Here is a 20,982-nt window from a genome sequence, read left to right as displayed (position 1 = left end):
TGAACCCATAACAAAACCTATACTTTAATTTTATAATATTTTTCATTTAAATGGCCGCTAATACAACTTGTTTTTCTTTCAGAAACCACTGATAAGCCTTTATTGTCAGCTGTAAAAGCCTCTCAAATTAATGAAGATTGGAGTGTTCTTGAATTAGGAATTTGTAATTGCAAAATTAAATTTCTTCTCTGCATTATTACAGCAGTCTATAATATTGCTGAAGGCATTAGAAAACACAAAAATTTAAATGAAAGACTATTACTATTGACATGCAGTACCATAGTGGAAATTGATGAGGATATTGCAATATGTGAGAACTGTAATATAGATAATAAAAAGAAGCAACGTCAATAGCCCAAAATAACGTTTTATCACAGATGCAAAAGCGTCTTTCTTTTTTATTACATTTTGTATATAATTTTCATATAGGTTGTTCACAGCAATTTGATATATTATTGTAGTCTAGCAGCCTATCATTATTCCGTATTAAAAGTTTGTTGTATTTCGAATATGATGGATAAGCTTTCCATCTTCTGGAGAAGCCCTAACTTCAGATTTAATTAACACTAGCATTATATGGCATACACGTGCAATTTTTTACTGTGCAAAGTATTTGTAGCAATTATTTATGTCAGAAATACTATATTAAAGAACGATCTCCAACAGCATCGGTATTCATATAAAAAAAACGAAGAATTATGTCACTATGATGTCATAACCAATTAAATTTTCATTTTGTCTTATTCACTGTTAGGGTAAAAATAAATGATAGAAAAAACGTCTTTGTTATCGTCTAATGCTGTTTCGTTTCGACCATAAAACCATAATACAACAACAAAATTTTAACTTTTGTTCCCCTTAAATTGCACACTATATCCACTCTTTCACCGTTTCGTCTGCAATCTTTAATTTTATTGCACTGTTTGATGTCGTAGGGAGGCTGCTTCATCGACATCAGATGATGCCTCAAGAGTACCGAGTAGTAAACGGTGTCATGCTGACCTGGAAATGGACCGAGCAGACAGTGATGTGTAAGTAGTTTTTTCATTGGACAACTTATCAGAAGTGTAATTGATTAACATGTGAGAAATAAGATATTTTATTTTCTATTCTTATTCACTTTTAAAAGGGACCTTTCTTGTCAGGCTTAATATTTTAACAATGAATCCAAATTCTATTAAATATACAGTGATCATGATTTACAGAACTTATTTCTTTGGCTTTCTACAACTTCTTCCAATGTGTGAAACTCCATAGTGAGAAGATTTGTTCTCAGGTTATGTGGTAAGTCCAAGCACCCAAATCAACTTGTTAACATTTTAGTGTCTCACTTGGAGAAGACGAAGGCGAAGAGCCTGGGGTGAAAAGGCAACGAATTGAACCTAATGAAGACCAACAGCTGGAAACAGGTGGGGGTGAGAATTAGAAGGAGTTATTTTTTTTATAAAGTGACTTTATAAATTAATCATAGCACTACAGAGAACAAACTGAGGTGGAGTAATGAAGCACGAGTGTGCAGTAAAACAAAAACTGATTAAGTACGTGGGTATAATATTGAGATGACGTAAATTATTGCTAAATATTATGATATTCAAAATTAAGCATTTATTCCAAGTTTTTGAACACAATTGTAGACATTGTAGACATTTAACTGAGGTTAGGTAGTGAAGAAATCCTTGTTGCCATTAATTAGTTCTGCTTGTGCTGTGGTTCTTAGCAGATTGGATTTTCAAATATCATTATTTTTGTGCTATAAAAATATGACTAATATAACTAGTTTATTTATGTTTTTGTTCTAAGTTAAGTTAAACTGGATATCTTTTTTCTCTTGCAATATAGATCCGCAGGAAGGCCTAGAAGAAGACGAACTACTTGCAGAAGTGGCAGAAGATGGTGATGATGATGCTATGGAAGGACCAACTGATGCAGTTCCTTTACAGGTAAATAGTTTTTTTTTTAATTTGCAACCCTATATATGTTGCTTTAGGAGAAACAAATGGACATATCGAAAACATTTATTGAATCATGAAAAAGGTCAAAATGATGCAAATGTAGAAAAAATGACTACATTATTATATTGTAACCCTTTCCTTATCTGGTTGAAAGCGCTCCTGTAATGTATTTTTTTTAAAAAGAAATGCACTTTTCGGGATTGCTTGGTGAGAGAAATGAAAGTATTCGATTGAGAAAAATTGACTGTAGCTGACAAATACGTTATATGCTAGTTGAACATTTAGTTTAAAAATTCTATTAATCCTAAGATGTCCACATGCCGCAGTTTTTTCTGTGTCCAATTTCTTTCTGTATCCAATCTTTTTCTGTATCCAATCTCTTAAAATGTTAAAATGAGGATAAGGGACAAGTGACTAGTACACAGTGTTTATTTTTTTAAGAATTTCACTCTGCTTGTTAAAAAAAATTATTTCAACCTAGTTATATTTGTTTCAGAGTGGTATTGGTTCATCCAGGGAAAATCAGCTTCAAGTTGAAAGATCTCTACAACGATCCCCTCAAGAGTTGCTTCGGCAAAGGTGAGATAAATGCAAATATTCACATTTTTTCTCGTGCACCTTGATGATACTAATTTCCATGGCTATTTATTTTCCAATAACTCTTTACATTTTAATGAAAAAGAGCAAAATTCATTCACACAAAAAATAAAAGGGTGACCCTAAGATCACAAAAGATCGTTAAAAGTGTACTTATGTTTTATGAAAAAAGGCTTTTTTTAAAAATATTTATTAACATGTCATCCGCAAAAAATAATACCTGCAAATTCCATTTTTTTCTACCTGGGAAAATTAGTACCATTGAGGTATGGAAAGGTTAAACATACTTAATAAAATAAATCTATTACTTTTTCAGGTCTCATCCTAGAGTACGTGCGCAACTTCCATCATTCTCACTCATGCCGGTACGTGTGTACTTGTCAAGTGGGTGCCCATTTAAAACAAATTTGTTTGATAAATTAATGAATATAAATTCCTTTGAGAAATTTTGTTGCCGTTATAAAAATTATCAAATGTTCGAATTAACAACATTTGAATAACATGTATGTATGTCTGCTGAATAACATGTATGTGTGTATGCTATAGTTTTTGGCACACTTATGTCACTGTACTTGTTCTTTGAGCATAGCTAATTTTGTCTTTTAGCAGGGTCAAGGCCATACTGGATATTATGAAGATACTGATGACTCAACGGTGCCCAGCACTCCAACGTTGTATATGCCAAAAAGAACAGATGGGTTTGCAGAAGCTGTAAGGTAAATAAAATATTTTGTAAGTTGGATAACATACATGTGACTTCAACTATAGTATGCATGTTGCATACACTTGTGTCAACTTTTTGTCTCTATCTTGAGTTTGTTTGGCATCATATTTTAGTTCTCCTCTTGTGCGCCTACCCACGTTTTCCTTCTCAACCCATGAGCAACCTCCATCTTCCAGCAATACACCAGCCCTTGATCAAACAGGTGAAATGTCTTTGTATTTTATGCTTACGTTATTTATGCATAGCTTGGGTTGTTCCTCTCTTATAGCTTATGATTACCCGCTTACTTAAACCCCTTTTTTCTTTTTATCTTGGACACATAAATATGCGTATAAAAATCACAGTTCTCTTTATTTTTGACGAAAATCTTCTACAGTATTGTAAAAATCTTCTTAAATCTCAATTTTCTCAATTATCCTGCGTTTTGATTTAAATAAGGTCGTTGACAAGGCAACACAAAGGTTCGAAATAAGGCTAATGATTTTTGAATTTAATGACTTACAAGAAAAAAATTTTGTAAACACTGAGTACAAGAATAACATCTTAAATCATCTAAATATCATATTCGACATCCAATTATAAGCACTAACCTTGCACCTAAATAAGCTTTTCTGACAGAAAAATTTCAAACTTTTTTAACTTAGCTAGCTAGCTATATTTTTCAAAGTTTTACATAGAAGAATACAGAAACAATACATATAGAGCCAGTTAGGAAAACAATGGCTAAATTTTCGAGGTATTCATTACCTTATTAAAGCTAATAACATCTATATTTTAGCTGTCTGAGCCAATTTAAATAAATGGGGTTTTGTAATCAAAACCGCCATTCTAAATGCACCAATAATCATAATATGAACACCGCTCAAGTAAATTTCATTACTTCATGATAAAAGGTGGGAAAGCTCTAAGTTAAATATCGAAATTATTTTTATACTAGTCGGTGGCCCGCGGAAATATCCATGGGTTCGCACGTTCTTTTTACACCGCATTGCGTGCGTCTCGCTACTTGCGCTACCATTTTGCGTGACAGACAGACGTATACGGGTATTATAATATAGATTTAAAGATACAAGTAAGAAAATAGAAAATTCATCATTGAAAGTAATTATTATGTCTGTAAAGTGCATATAATTTCTTATACCCTGATCTTTTTGCGAACTGTTTAATACACACTTTTATTCAGGACATGTGAGGATAGAGAGTAAATATCAATGACGAGGAATTTACTGTAACCGTAATACTGAAATTGTGGAATTGTTATAAAGTTGTTTGCATTAAAAAGTGTAAATAACTTTTTGTTATTAATAATTTATATCCTCCTCTTAGGTGTTCATCTTGATGAAACCAGAGTAGATTTAATGGGTGCAGAAGATCAAGTCCCTCAAACACCATTAAGCATTGTACCTTCAAGTACGTGTTATTTTATTGTTGTTATTGTAATTTCTTTGTTATTGTAATTTCTTACTCCAATGTTACCAAAAGTTCATACTCTATCTGTCCATTTTTTGATGTTTTGTGTTTTTACTGGTAAAATCTAAATGGCAGAAAACTGATATTTTGGTGCTTGAGATAAAGCAATGTCCCTTTTTGCATGTTTCTGATGAGTTTTTTGACACATCTAATTTGGTCATCTCTTTGTTTGTTTGTTAATGGCTATATTCTGTCTGTTTCGGAATTTCTGCAGCACACCATTTTTAACATATTTTATTTTGACTGCTCGCACATAGTAGACCAATTAAGAAACATAATTTTTTGGAAAAACCTATCCAAGTTCTTTGAGGCCTCGTTATGACAACGAAGGAATATGCAACGGGTAGTGCCAGGCTGACGAAAGCCATTTTGGTGGTGTTAAGTAGGGGTTTATAGGTCACTTTTTGACTCTATTTTCTAAACGCGTTTTATTTTTGTAATATTTTTTTTCTTAATGGTAACATAAATATATTGTCACGTTTTCTAGCCATATATAAATCTTTTTTAAGTAATTTTAAGATTTTGACTACAAACTTGATTTTCAGGGAGGAACCTAAAGCCAGCTAGCTAGGTAACTAGCTAGCTAGCCTTAGTTATTATGCTTTTAATGTTTTTAATCAGTTTGGGATTGAGTTTTTTTATCCAAACTAACATTATTTCTCCTGTGCTTGGGTTGTAGATATTAGCTCTTTAACTACCTCTTTGGGTAAAAAAAATGAAAATAGCCAAATGCAGTTTGGCTTAAATAAAATTCTGAGTCAATAATTCTTATGCTAAATGCAGTTAGGTAGCTACAAGTTTTACTGTAATATACACTTTAAAGTGTATTGATTCAATGAAACAATAGGGTTAATTTTAGTGTTTTTTTTGAAAAGGGTACAACACCTATAGGGCACATTGATGTAAGCACTCCACATAGAATGCTAAGCTCTCATCCTGGTGTCACTCACGATTAATTTTTGAACATTCACAGGAACTTCTTCTTCAACAAAACGCTGGATGACTGTTTTTGCTATGACAGGGTTACTACAGGTTATAACCTAATGCCCAACATTGTGCCCTACCTTATCACTGTAAGCACTCCACTGAAGTTGTGACACACTGTATACCTGCACTTAAGGTGAACTAACAATTGATAACAAGTTGGACTTAAATTGTTCATTATAGCATAAATAAGAAATGTGTAAATGTTTTTACATGTGAGCGTTGGTTCTTGAGATATTTTAGGTCGCTGCAATGACATTATCGATAAGGACTTTCTGTTTAGTAAATTACAAACCAGTGTAAATAATTCCGCCGGGAAGTAAACAAAAGCATTCTGAATGAACATAGCGAGGAAATGTTGAACGAATAAACTGTAGTACGTACGTTTCTTGCGATTGTCTGAAAATAATTTTATTTATGTGTTGGAATAAGAATACTTTGTAGTTAGTTTAGTTTCACTGTTATAAATAGTAAAAAAACATCTTTCAAGACAGCAGGTGTTTTTAGTTAATTTGCTAGGATTTGTGCAATATAAATGTTATGTGCAATATAAATTCATGTTATTAAATTTCTCGAAAATTATATTTGCTACGACTTTAAATACTTGGATATACTAGTTTGCCTTGACACTTTTTAAATTTTTTCTCTTCTCTGTGAGCGTAAAATACTGTGAACTCTTCACCTAATGTGACGAGACTTTATTCATCATCTTACAAATCTTTTTGAGCTATGGACGCCTTGCGACGTCACAAATCAAAATATGTACGAACCCAATTGCCTTTTGTTTGATAATGGCAGACGTAATGTAATTATCGCTTTTTGGAATCAAAATTTTGACAAAAAACATTTTTTTTATGCCATTTTCTTTTCACAATATATAAAAATGTTTTTATTACATGAAAACATTTTTATATATTGTGTATAAAAACCAGTGTTTCGACGTCTGTCCTCCTGCTATTCTATATCATAATACCAGATGTCTGTTTTTTTATAAGCTAAGTCAAATCACAGTGTTTTTAAATCGAAAACGCCTTTATAATCGCAACTATAATCATTGTAATAACCCCCGTCTAAGCAAATTTCATTACTTTACAGATGGGTCAGGATGCACGAAGTAGTGATGTGGGAAATTGTGTGATAAACGATGCCCAGTGGAATTTTCCACGGGCTAACAACTAGTTTATATATTAATACCAACTTTCCTTCTGTGGTTCATAGATATTACAGATTACTTATAGATTACTTGGAGTAATGGTGACAAATTGCTGTAGATTTCCATGAGCTTACAACTAGTTTTCTGTGGTTGATTATATGTAGCAAAATTATTCTTCCTACATGCAAGAAATATTTTTGCATATTTAACTTAATCTTTCTTAGTTGTTAGTCTTTCTGCGATTTTCCAACAGCTTGAATTTTTTATTTGACAGAAAAAGATTATCACAAAATTTGCACTCCACGACCATGATTTTTAAGCCGTCATTAAATAGATTATCATTGGAATTGGGAACACCCATACAGTTGCCAATATGCCAAGCATATTTAAGAATACGTTTGTGTGAGGTTCGTTCTCTTTCGCCATAATACACCTACTTAACTACTAATTCCATCAGCTGTTCCATCTCTTTACTTAACTTATTTTGTGCTGGCTTATGTAATTTTTTGAAATGCTAGGACATTCATAGTATTGACAAGTCTAGAAGAAGATGCTTGCAATGTTGTAGTTAGCAGTCCCCTTTCAATAACGCAAATAGACCACACGAACGAAGAAAAATAAGTATGCAGTTTTAAGATGGCAATAACCCTTTTAGAATCTTTTTTCTTTTTACACTTTCGGTTACTAAAGGTTATTTCTTTACTATATATCTATATATTTCCAAATTTAACACTCTTTATAGCTTTATTACTAATATCCTTTTCAAAATATTCAGTTTTAGCAATTCATCTTTATAATCAAAACACCATAATGAATTAATTCTGACTAAAATTATTCAGAACAATTGTGTACTTATTAAAGAGAAACATTAACAACAAAGATGCTGCATAACATATAAATTTGCATTGATCTTGATAGTACTGCAGTGTGCGAGCTGTAACTTTTGATAGCATATTTGTTTTTCATTAAAGTTATTGGACAAGTTTGGTAAATCATACAGCTGTAGTATGGTTTTGCAAATAATTTTTATTCTGAAAATGTTTTTTTTTCGCCGTTTAATGTAGCAGAGGTTGCTACCCAAGATTCTTTCCTAAAAAAGAGAAGCCCATTGTTTGAAGATCATAAAGGAACAAAGAACTCCACGAAACCTTTCATGAAGGACAGCTTTTTTCTTGTTTATTATACATTTTTAACTGAAAAAGTCGGTTGACAGCCTCAAAAGGGCACCTTAACCACATGACATACATGCTAAAAGGTTTTTTAATCTTCAACAATTGTCACTCAGGTACTAAATATACACTGCTTCATGGACCCAAACTTTCCATGTTCTCCTGGCTCTATTCTCCTCCTCCCCAAAGTGTATATTGCTGCTAGTCATATGTTGGCGATGCAGAAAGTATCTTTACTATATGACATCAAGATAATGTTTTTGAGAATAATAGATAACCTGCAGATTTTTTTGTTTACATGTAGAGCATTTTGTGCCATGCAAAAACTAATCCTCGGAAAGCATATTCCACATAACTGAATATATAAAATATTTTTTCCTTGCAAAATTATTTTTTAATTATGACAGAATATTTTTTACCATCGCGGAATTTGCATGGATGAATAAAAAATTGTTTCTCCCCTTATTTATAAAATGTTTGAGGCATGAAAATATTTTAGCTTCCATGTGAAAATTTTAATATTTGCTACATATAATAAGCCGTATTTTTTTATGTATAACAACAATTTCTTCTGCAAGCTATGTCTTGTTAACATCCTTATTCTGCTATAGATCAGTTGGTAGATCAATCGCAACCTCCATTATCACAAGAAGAAAGTGAAGGTAACATTCTTAAACATTGACATTAATCTTGATTCTTGGTAATAAATGTCTATCTATCACCCATTTTCAACCTTAAAAAGTTGATATGCTTAAAAATACATTGAGGGGAAATTGACTGCAGAATCTACCTGATCAATCAAGATCGTATTATTACTAGTTCTTGTAACCTCCGAAATTTGTACCTCTTTTCTTCAGTATTACTTAATGTTTGTCAAAGGTTTATAGACTTATATTTATATTGCTCTTATTGCTCAGCTTTGCAATCTTTACATATTACTGTTGCTTTATTTGTTTGCACATCATTTAGATCAGTCGCAAGAAACAGCTATTTCTGAGGATAATGGTCAAGAACAGAACGTTCCACAGCAGATTGATCTCACTGAAGAAGACGATGACGAAGATGATGATAATCAGGAGATTGAAGAAGAAAATGTAGAGGAAAAAAAAATTGATGGAGTCAAGGAAGATCATGATGAAAGTGAAGGTAGTTCAGCTGATACTGAATGTTACAATCTACACACGATTAGGCTCAAACCCAAATAGCCTATGGAAAAATCCACAGGAAAACTGCCCGTCTTGCATATTCCCCCCATCTGTTTTTCGTGCTTTTTTGTTCGCCCGTTATGAAATTATTCTGTGGTAGTCCTTCAATGGAAAAATCAATATATAGGCACTGAAGTGTTAAAAATTACAAGTTTCTATTTTTATTAAAACCTAGTTTATCAAAACATTTTAGCATGACATTTCGCAAAATTTAGGAACATTCAGACCATATCGAGCCTTAACAGAGTTTACGAAAAAGATCAGTATTGTATGTCGCTTTCTGGTAAAATATTGTACAATTAGCACATTTTTGCCCCTAGTTCTAGGTTACGAAGGAGCTGTAAATAACTTTCAAAATTTGACATTTTCTTATACGCATTTAAATATAGAACATAATAAGAACAATTTCAACTTCTTTTTACTAAAATTCAATTTGTTAATTTTAATCAAAAGGCGAGAATAAATTATTCAGCAAACAGTTCATTGCTCTTCTTATCGTAAATTAGTTTTTGTTAATTTCTTTTAGAAGGCACAAATAATTAAAACATTTTTTAGCGATACGCAATGCAATATTAATTTGTCTGTGCACGTATTTACAACTAAGAAACTGTATAGAGAGAACAATAAAAGTTTTAGCCATAACAAATTACAGTAATAAAAGGTGTAGCTACCTAACTGCATGTACTCGGGTGAGTTAAGGAATGACTCCGAATTTTCCGTTTTTTGGTCGTGTATCCCGCGTTTTCAAAATATGACGGATTTTGATGGTGAATGTGTCGGCTTGGCGGCCATATTGGTTGGTGATGTATCAAAAAGAGGCGCAGACTATTTTATCAACAAACTGTGCTTTTTTGGTCCAAGAAGAAATTATTTATGATAAATGTAAGTATTATATGACTACCCAAAGGATTAAGTAATATAAAAAACTCTCCCATTTCCTTGTTTACTTTTATTTTTTTCGTTGCAACAGCCAAAATGTAATAACTGTTGTGGCTAGCTAGCTTCTTTTATTGAAAAAGCAGTATATAGCTATATAGCTTACAGCTAGCTAATAACTAAAAAAGAAACTGTAGCCAACTATAGTCTAGTCTCGCATTGTTAGAGAATGTAAAGGATTGGGGTGTCTACTAAAGACTAAGCACTAAGTGACTTATATTTTTTTGTACTTTACAGTATATATGCAATATATACTCTTCATCTGTTAAAAATATTTTGATGCTGTGCTAGAGATTTCGGACTGTAAACATTAAATACCCACTATTCATTAACTTTGAGTGATCTGCTCTTAGCAAGAAATTTCACTTCATCTTTACAACGCTATCTCTTATTATATACCTAACTTTTTTATTTTTTTATAAAGATTTCGGCGAATTACATTTAATAGTATATACTTTCTGCCCATGGATAACATATTCTTCTTCTTTAACATTGTTCGTATCGTCCAGAATTATTTTCTTATATTTCTTAGTTTATTAACTCTCCTTATAAATATTTTTCAGATTTGATACCACTTCTTTGTGAAGCTTTTTTTACTGTCTTAAATTGGGAAATGGCACACTGCTTCCTACAAAAGCAAGTAAAACTAGTGTATATATCAAATATAGAAGGAAGACTTCGAAAGTTAAGAAAATCACAAAATAAAGCGGAAAAACTTTGCAATTAAGCATTTTCAAAATTTTTCACATATAAATTTGGAACACTATATTCTCTTGAGGATTAATTTTTTTACAGCTATGAAAAATTGTATATATCTTGTATATAATTTTTTAGGATAATGCCTACCTGAAGGCTTCTCGTATGCTCATCATGTTCTTGGCTCAACTGAAATGTTGATGTTGTATTCAGACAGCTCCACCCCTTCAGATTAGAAGCATTCTTTTGCAACCATGTTTCCATATGGCTGTGATATTCCAAATGTTCTGGTTAACTCTGAGAGATTGAGCTGTATAAAAGTGACAATAAAGTTTTACTTGTAGTAACAAAAGCAGAACACTGGGTTGGTGGACAAATGTGATAGTTGACAAATAATGTAACCACCTTTACATGGTGAAGTAGTCCAATATTATCAAATTGGATTTTTGAAGGATGGACTATGTTTTTGTTGTTGTGATGGCTGTGATGTATCTTTGATAAAAGTATAATATATAATATTTAAGCGGAAAATGTTTCAGAAGTTCAATTCCATATTTATTTATTTATTTTTTAAATATTTTTGTGATGTGTGATATGATTGTCAATTTGTAAACTGAGATCGTACTAATTTTGTCTGTAAATTGTGATTTGCTGGAACATTTAAAATGAATTCAGATGATGATTGAATAGTGAAATCACATGCTGTTGAATTCATTTTTTCTTGTGTTACAGACTTCATGGTTACATTTACGATTGGAGTTGTGCTAAACTGAAAAACTGTTGCTGGATTTTGATTTATCGGAATCTCGAGGCGTTGTTCTATAGCTTAATTCAAAGAAAAATCTTTAAAAATTTGTCCATGTGTCTTCCCATATGTCAGTTTTTTTTTTAGTGTTTTTTCTGCCAATGTCAATTTTGTGTATATTTTGTGTTTTTTAGGTCGGTTTAAATCGGCTATTTGTTTTTCAATGTTAAAGAAAATATTTTGCTGCACTCAAAATTTCAGACTGTGTTTTGCCTGTTCTTCTGTACCCAATGATAACCATTTTTCAGGTTAAAATTTTTCCATATAATATGTTTTTGTATAACCTTGCCACCTAATATTAGGTGGCAAGGTTATACAAAAACATATTAATCAGGTTTTTACTTTTATGATAAATATATTGCTCAAATTTGCAAACCGTGTCTAGAAGTCCTGAAAATATAAGTGTTGCTTACAGTGCTGTTTCTTAAGTCAAATCAGTATACAAGTTCTTATAAACCCACATTGAAATAGTGTAGACATATCCGAAAGTTTCTACGAACCAGAAAATATATTTTTTTAAAAATTGAAACCAGGATAACAACCAAATCGCTTTTTGTTTACACTTTCCCGCTCTACTGCGCCATTATGATATTACGGGAAGTTTACCGGCACGGATAATTTTCTACGAACTCGTCCCGCGGAAACGCTAACTATCGCCGATATTTTTTGAAATGTCGCTTATTTTAGGAAAATGTCGGAAAAGCTTGTCCTCACTATGACGACTATTGCTAACGACGGGGACAAACTTGATTCGAACGAGAAATACCCCCACATAGTGCGGGAAAAGTTATAATAAGTTGGGAAATTTCTCGATGCCGGCAAAAATTCTATGAAACGAAATCTTGAAAAACGGCAAACACGCCATTATTTGACGTCAATGTCGGATGAAAATTTATTATAACTTTTTCTACACTAATTTAACCATGGACAATTGAATTCAGCCGTTCGTTAAACACGATCGATTGCCTTCATAGTGTGCGACAAAAATCCGACGGAATTCAACTGCGTAGGGTCAGTCCTTAACTCGGCCAAGTAGCATAAGAAATACTGTTTAAAATATTATTGTAGCCAAACTGCATTTGGCTTCTTTCACTTTTTAGCCAGAGCCAGTTAAAGAGCTAGCTAGCTTGGCAAAACCCCAACTTAAAAATAATATATGCTTAACAAAATTACAAGAATAGAAATAAATAAGGCTAGCTATAATTATAGCAGTAAAGTTGCTGCATTCCAGTGTATACAAAACAAAAGTTCGTAAAAATCGCGTTCTGCTGGGATTTTCTGAAATGAAACTGCTTGCAACCCCTTAAACATAGAATACGTCTATTATTAAATAGACTATTCGTTAGCCCATGGGTTTGGCTGTACTTTACATTCCACTGTTTTTGTGTGTTTGTAGCACAACTTTTTTTTGCGCACACTGCTTTGTGACTGCTACATGGAATAACTAGTGTTACTGTAGAATATAAAAGTCAGTAATAAAAGGTGTTTTTATGCATCTTTTTCTCTACATTTTAATGTGCTTTTTAGGGAACGAAAGTGAGGAAGGAAATGAAGGAGGATCAGAGCAAGATATTGAAGAGGAGGAGGAAGAAGACTTTGAGGAAGCTGAGGTAGTTGACAGTAACTCTGAAGACGAACCTGAGTCTTCTGAATCGCATCTACCTATTATAGTGGAGCGAAGTGGTGATGTCAAAGGTAACCCTGATGATATTGTAAAGATAAACAAGGTAGAAATTAAAGAAGGTGCAGAACTTGATGCAGCACAAGGTAAAGAACTGGATGCAGCACACAGGTAAATTCAAATAGAAATAGTTTTTGGGAAGCTTTAAAAAGAAAAACATCTATAAGAGAAATTTAACGCACAGTAAGCGTTACAAAGCATTCAAAGAGGTGTGCTTTATGAAGTCAAAAATAATTTTGCATTTTATAGAGTGATAGTGCGTATTTTTGACTTCTTTACTTTTCTTGCACATTCTTAATTTTTGTGTAGGCATATTGTGTTAAAAAATAGATTCTGCTTCCTTTTAACCACATATCTTTTATAACGTTTTATTATCTCGTAAAAGGTATGAGTTAGGGGGGAAGTGTTATTTTTAAAATGGTTAATAATAAAATTATGTGAAAGTTGTTCTGGTGCATTTATTTTCTGAAAGTTTAAAAAATTGCCCAAAAATTGATATAAAAATCTGAAAAAAGATAAAACTGGAGATATAACTAAACGTGAAACGAAAACAACCCCTTCTTTACTAATATATCTCCATTTAAAAAACCTAACCCCCATATACCCTTTATAGTTTTGTAAGTGATTATGAAAGCGCTAGCAGCACTAACATAAAAAATGAACATTATGAAAAAAACTTTTTTTAGACAGAAATGATTTAGCTCATAAATAACCGTTGTTACAGCCGTTTGTTCAAAAGTTAATGTTGCACGTGTATAACTCGAATTTAGCATGTATTTGTTTGCTGAAAAAAATGGATAATTAAAAGATAAGAGAAAATAAAAATGGGATAAAAATCAGATTTTTAGAATATAATCGATCTTTATTTTTTAATCAAATGATTCTTAAACCATTAGAAAGCTGTGGCCGAGATTTTTTAAAAAAAATCATTTCCTTACTCACACCTTAACTAGTTTCAAACCCCATGGAATACATTTACAAAACCATTTAAAATTTATTGATTTTCTTATCAAACCGTTTGTTCTTAGTTTCATTGAGAATACTGCAATAAAAAAGTTTTGAATGAAATAGACGTCAACAATAACAATGTTAATTGACCGTCACTTTGCCCATACACTATGGTCAAATTTGTCTATAATGGCCACTTAAGGAAACCATAGCTATTAAATGTTTAGGGTACGTGGTCGTTGTAGAAAAAACCTGCATATAAGGACAATTTCTAGTTTTAGCCATCTAAGAGATTCACCTAGGGCGAAATTTCACCCCGGGTGCTCATGGGGTATAATCATATTTTTTTATCATTTTTCTTTGTTTTTTCCTAGCGTTGTTTAATTTCATGCAACCAAAGTAAAGGTTGAATTGGCCTGACCTTGTTCTTCAATATTAAGAACGTCTTTCTACTTTGAGCAACCATTTTTCGATTTAATTTTTTAGGCAAGTTTCGAAAACTATTGAATTCATCCATGCTCTTTTGTTAATAATACTCCTCCAGTAGGTCGGATATATTTAGTCGATCAAAGCAGCACAATACGCCATCTTTCCAAATGACAAGTGATTCGATCTCTACGCCAATCATACTGGCACATGTGCAACTGTTAGCTGCTCTTTTGTTTTTTTCCACCAGGGCAAGTTTGAGCTTCTCTAGTTAGTATTTTCTCTGTCAGCACCTTGAATATTAACCCAATTTCGTCCATATTTAAAATATTTATTGGAATGTTACACCGCCTGAAGTTTCAAGCCAATCATTTGATGCTGGAAGTTCTTCAACTCCGAGATCTTTAACAAAGTTTTTTGAAGTCATTAACTTTTTCTTTAAAATATTTTTTTTTTTTTCGTTTTGTTTGATTTGCTCGTTTTTTTGCGGATCATTTCTTAGAAAGAATGTCTCAAAAATAAAAAAGGTTGTAACAAAACATCCAAATTTTTTAAAAAAAGTAAAAAAAAAATACTAACGAAGACAGTTTTTATTTTCTGATGTCAAACAAAATAAACTGTGAAATTCATTACTCTTTTTCTTAGAAAGTTTTTTTAAAGAAACATTCTATGTAGTGTTCAAAAGTCCCTATAGAATTAATTAATGTAAGTGACGTGATGACCTGACCTTGTTCTTCAATATTGAAAACGTTGTGATGACCAGAATTTCGCTATTTTTAAACAGAAAAATGTGTAAAATTGAATGTGCAGCTCAAAATTCTGTTACAAGGAGGATTGATACAGATTTTTTGACTAGCTAGCTAGTCATTTTTGTTATAAATTCGCCGTCCTTTATTTAGCATTTTCCTTAAAACTGCATATCTAATCAACTAGCTATTTTGAAACGCTTCCAGATAGAATGAAACTTTTCTGTCCAATGAAATGTTTTTTTATCGATTAATGAATTGCAAGAAGTTTCTGATGCAGCCTGATATTTGTTTGTGGAGCTTGTTTATGTTTTAAGCTGCTATTTTCCTTTACGACCAGCAATACCGACCTGTTTCAGCACATCGTTGAAAGTGTTAAGCCAATCAGAATGCCTGGAAACCCATTTGCCCACTTAAAAATTCCGAAATTAGGGAAGAGATGTCCTATAGACTCCCTGTTTTAGGTTTTCCTTCAGAAATATTACAGCCACACACACACCCTCTCCACCCCCTTCCTCAAAATTAAGAAAAAATATTTTTTTTATTTGCAATAACCAACAAGATTAAATTTTCTTTGTAGTAATTTCGTGGTCGTTAATTTGTGCCTAGGTAATTTTCTGATTGATGTATGTTTGTTAAATTCGTGTTTTATTTTGCAGTGTACCAGGTGAGAGGCTCAGTCATGATACGGAGGCTGAAGGTGAAAAGGAGCCAGTAGTGGTAATAAGCGCAGGCGACGATGTCACAGGGACTGCTGGTATGTCAATATTTGTTGGCTCCCTTGTGTGTTAGTTTGTGTCATCCACCCTGTTGGTATTGTTTAACCCTATTGTTCTTTTTAGTTTGGTAAATCTACTGTCCTGTCCTTTTTGGGTTGAGCAGCAGTGTTATGGTAGGTTCTCATATATGTACGTTTTCTTGTTATTTCAGCCAATCAACCCTCGTCTTCGTCTGTCATTGAACAAAAGCGAAATTCGATAGAAGGGGAAACACAAGAGCAAGCTAAAGTCGAAGGTAGGTGCCCTATATCGGAAGCTTTATTACGTGCCTTCTTTCATCAAGTCTTCATTACCGTCTTTTATTCTCTGATATCTGCCTCGGACGGCTAATTCTCCGATATCTGCCTCGGAACGGCTAAAGGTATTAACTATTCAATATTACCCAAAACGCGTTTCTTAACGATCAGAGAAGGTCGACAAAGTCATAATTTATCGCATCATTTGTTTGTAATGAAGTACCACTTTGTAACACATTCTAAAGACATAATATTTAAGGTTATTAATAATTAAAAAACTCTTGCTATACGTCATGTGGTTAGCCTAGCGAAAAGTCGAGTATCAAACGTATCAAACAGGAAAGCAAGTGTGGCTAGCTAGCTGACTAAAGGTAGGTATAGTTTAGGCTACCGGGCTTAATGTAGTTAGCCTGATCAGTAGGGACAGGGAAAAAATTAAGTTCCATTGTAATTACTTTTGTTATATTATCATTATGTTAGCTGTTTGTTTGATTTACCTCATGCACTAATTCAGAAAAAAAATTAAAATCCCTCTCCATCAAAATTCTACCACAAAGTTTTTCATTTTTTGTCCACAATAAAGTTTGAAGATACTGATTTTTCTTTCACTAAAATTGCACCAGCAAAAATAAGTTTGCAAAAGTTTGTTCTGCAAATAATTTAGGCATGAGTACCTAAAAAATGTATCATCATCCTTTGACATAAACTTTTAGTTTATGATGTATACCTGTATACAGTAAAAAAACATGCAAGACATTGCCCCATTAGCCAAAATTCAATATTGTCCATATAAATTGGTTAGGAATTGAGTATTAAAAAGGGGATGGTGGTCATACTTTTCTGACAGAAATGGGACAAGGATGGGAAAAAATCATTGCAAAATTACATGAATCTTTTATCAACATTTATTCGCGAAATTCATTTCAGCAAAAAGCACATGAGTCTCAAAATTTCTTGTGAACTTGTGAACTAAAAAAAAAACGATGAATCTGTTAGACAAATTAGCAGTAGCTCAATATATACCGATATATAGATGGATCCATTATGTATTATCTAACAATATGTCTTATTCCACATCTTTATTTGCAACGAAAAAAAAAATTATAGTAGCTTAGCTGTTTAAATGTTATGACCGATTCGCTTTTCACTGTTGTTAAACGCTGAAGTTATGCAGTCGGTCGCTTTTAGATAATCACCTAATTATGACGGTATAAGCTAAATATGCAGTTGGTGCATTTTTAATGACCTTGTGTCTAAATTTTGTCTTTGATATTGATCACCCATTTCTTCATTCTTTAAGCTTGAGATTTCATTTCTTCTACTTTCTTCCTTTTTACCTATTATTGCTGTTCGATTATCCTTGTCCTAGGCAGCCATAGTCAAACTTCATTTGCTACATGGTGGTTTCGAGCTAGCTAGCTATATTTAATTCATAACACGAAGGTTGGTCGTAAGGGAACACTTCAGTACACTTCAATCCATGCTCACTATCATAAATAGCCATTTACCATTTTGCAACTTTAAATTTCGTAAACGTTAATAACTTTATGTTGTTTTTATTTGAGACGTTTTAATAAAGTTGATATACCACAGGACTAAAAGAACCATTTCAGCACGTTATTTAGAAGTTAAACGTTAGTATACAGAAGCAAAAATAGGAAAGAAACACCAGAAGGTTACGCATTTCTGCATTTCTTTCTTATGACACAAATTCCTTGTGAGAAACTCACCAAGAAACTAGACTGGGCTATCAAGTCAAATAAAAACAAGCTAAAATTTGTCTCTACAAGCGGTTTACTCTTGCCCAGACTGCGCTGTCTGAAAGCCAGTATTGTCGACAAAATTGGTTCTGGCATCTGTAATTCAGTCTGCTTTTCTACGACCACCAAACTCAATTCTCAGCCTAGTCTGTGGCCAGTGTAGCATCCCCAATTTTCATGCTAGGATACTTTTTTAAAGCTTCCTACTTTTATGACGAAGGCAACATGTACAATTTCAAGCTGCATTGGATGTGTTTTTTCTTTCTGAAAGAAAATAGTCAGGATCGTTTGCACCAAGAGCTTGATTTGTTGGTCAAAGAACTTTGTTTTTAATTCTCCAAACGTGCTTTCTTTTAATAACAGAGTTTTGAGTTAAGAAAAAGACTGCAACTGCTCTTTTTCAATAAGACATGACTGTGAATACATTTGGTGATGTACAAAGTGGTATAGAATATTACGTATGCAGTCCTATTACTAGATACATGGAACCAAAGTACATGCATTTGCCAGGTAGTAATAAAATTGATAAGGGAAAATGTATCAGTTCGAAGCAAAATATGGAATGGTGCAGGCCTTTAGGTGTCTTGATGATACACCTACCAACTTCATGTCCTAATTCTACTTCCCAGTCATTTATGTATATTTTGTACATCGTAACTTTTGTGACAAGCATATATGTAGCTAAAATACAAACGAATCTAATGACGCAGAATGACAGATCCCACAAAGATTTTCCAGGCCCTATATTTTTTAACACTGATGGGGCTAATGTAACGCGTAAAATTATTACTAGCCACTTCGCCACTTCGCCATTTTTTTTTTTTTTTTTTTTTTTTGGATATAAAAGAACATTTACATTGGTTTTGTTTTGCCAAAAACTTTAGTTTCAAACAACAACATAAGCTATTAGTCAAATATATTTGTTTAACTTTCTGTTTACTTTATTCTACTTGTTTCTTATGGCAGTTGTCCCGTTAGTTAAGTATGCACTTTAATGGAATTTTTAGCTCGTTTTACCAGGATCCTGCTTTGTATTTTCTGAAAGCTGAGAAAGTTCGTTCTGCTGAATTGATTCGAGTGGGGACGTTTTATTGTCTTATGTTCTTCAGTAAAATTATTTTCCAACTTAGAATACGGGGTTAGTTTAGAAAGAAACTTTTATAAACGTTAATTTTTTCTTTCTAGATAAACCTAAGCCAGTTCGTCTGCAACGAGCGGCAGGTTTGTGTATTTTATTGTAATATTATTTTTGGAAGAGCGATCGTTCGCTGGACACAAAAAATAAAATAAACTGAGCATGAGGATTTATCAGGGTGACCACTGATCACACTTCTGGAATTTCTGGTTGTACTGGAATATTTTACAATTGTTTTTTAAAAAAATGATGAAAGGGGGAGGTGTCGCTATTAATTTTAAACAGACTCACTCAAACATTTGTGCTCACGTTGAAGGTAAGGGCGGAGCAGGTGAATTTTTAAACGTAAATGTAAGCTTGTGGAGATTCCTAGGACTGTGGTCATTTTTGTGTAGGTATAGCTAGCAATAAGTTGAATACAAATTATTATCGTATTGATTTAGGTACTCGCCCAAGATTACGCAGAACTGCTCCACCAGGTATGTTTTGTACATAGTTTCGACTTATCGTTACGTTAACTTATTGAACATACAAACCCTTCCTGAAATATTGAGACAGTAGCAATTTTTCGGCCAGTTTACAACTTGCGAATTTTCCATGGAAGTCATACTTTTAAACATGTGTAGATTGGGTAAGCAACGTTTAAATTGTGCTCGTCGCAATTTCTAAGACGTCCACTTTACAGATTAACCCACGCCTGTAAATAAAAAATCTCCGCCCTGACGTCAGCAACATTTCGCACATTTTGAAAGTTGTTTTGTAACCAAATAACTAAGTCCACTGTAAACAATGACAAAAGAACTTTAAAAAGTTCAAATTTTGTGAACCTAGTATAGAAATATAACTACTTATGACTACTATATAACTACTTAATGTAAATAAGATACTTGTTTGCTCTTTCTAAAAATACTTATATCGGAAAAATTATTCCTTTTGGTCGTGTTGGATAGTTCAGCGTTCCTAAATTTCTTAAGAGTGTGTTATTCGTATTTCAAAAAAATTCTAAGTCGTAGGTTTCTTATGAAAAAGCGTGTACCGGAAATGCTCCTTCTTGGCGTTAAATCATTTTAGGATGGACGTTAATTGACTAGGAGCGTTAAAAAGAGAGTGGCCATTAATTAAAACTAAAAAAAATTATTTTCTTCAAAACTGAAAAACAGTAACAGCACGTGTTTATTTGTTATTCTGGAATTAAAGCAACAATACAAAAAGAGCCAGTATCGTTTGATCCCATCCTCTTCAAAAAATACGGTAAATTATTTCAGGGAGAGAGCGCTTTTTGGAAAGGGACGCGTAAAATGACTGGATTTACCGTAGATTTGTAAAGGAAATATATATTAAGAGGATTGTTTTCTTTTGAAGGAACGCCTAATCCTATTTTTACCAGGTGATATAAAAAACTTAGCTCTATCATAGATCTCTTCCTCCAAACCTGCTAGGGGTTGCATTTGGCCGTAATTAAAGCCTAAGGGGGAGGGGTGACTTTATTATTAGCCTTAAGGAAGCATGGATTGTACTAAAAAAATTAAAAAAGTGAAATTTTAAGAAATGACATCGCTCTTAAATCAGTGAGTAAAAGT

General features: G+C 32.8%; 1 protein-coding gene across 4 annotated transcripts in view; it reads left to right on the top strand.

The window, feature by feature from the left end:
* The window catches only part of LOC130613860 (nucleoprotein TPR-like), a 113,160-nt gene that overhangs the window by 91,743 nt on the left and 435 nt on the right, over nucleotides 1–20,982 (top strand). The window contains exons 35-49 of one of the 4 annotated variants that reach the window (XM_057435217.1): nucleotides 936–1,031; nucleotides 1,324–1,415; nucleotides 1,840–1,940; nucleotides 2,449–2,531; nucleotides 2,866–2,914; nucleotides 3,159–3,265; nucleotides 3,387–3,475; nucleotides 4,600–4,683; nucleotides 8,661–8,711; nucleotides 9,019–9,195; nucleotides 13,219–13,483; nucleotides 16,152–16,249; nucleotides 16,423–16,506; nucleotides 19,453–19,488; nucleotides 19,846–19,881. In XM_057435217.1, coding sequence (XP_057291200.1) covers nucleotides 936–1,031; nucleotides 1,324–1,415; nucleotides 1,840–1,940; nucleotides 2,449–2,531; nucleotides 2,866–2,914; nucleotides 3,159–3,265; nucleotides 3,387–3,475; nucleotides 4,600–4,683; nucleotides 8,661–8,711; nucleotides 9,019–9,195; nucleotides 13,219–13,483; nucleotides 16,152–16,249; nucleotides 16,423–16,506; nucleotides 19,453–19,488; nucleotides 19,846–19,881 — 1,448 coding nt within the window. Of the gene's footprint in view, nucleotides 1–935; nucleotides 1,032–1,323; nucleotides 1,416–1,839; nucleotides 1,941–2,448; nucleotides 2,532–2,865; nucleotides 2,915–3,155; nucleotides 3,266–3,386; nucleotides 3,476–4,599; nucleotides 4,684–8,660; nucleotides 8,712–9,018; nucleotides 9,196–13,218; nucleotides 13,484–16,151; nucleotides 16,250–16,422; nucleotides 16,507–19,452; nucleotides 19,489–19,845; nucleotides 19,882–20,982 lie in introns of those variants that run through there. The other 3 variants (XM_057435216.1, XM_057435218.1, XR_008975754.1) reach the window with 3 other exon arrangements.

The sequence above is a fragment of the Hydractinia symbiolongicarpus genome, chromosome 11 (genome assembly GCF_029227915.1).
Source record: "Hydractinia symbiolongicarpus strain clone_291-10 chromosome 11, HSymV2.1, whole genome shotgun sequence".
Lineage (NCBI taxonomy): Eukaryota > Metazoa > Cnidaria > Hydrozoa > Anthoathecata > Hydractiniidae > Hydractinia > Hydractinia symbiolongicarpus.
Note: the sequence above shows the minus strand (reverse complement) of the source record. Positions and strands in the feature narration are given on the sequence as shown.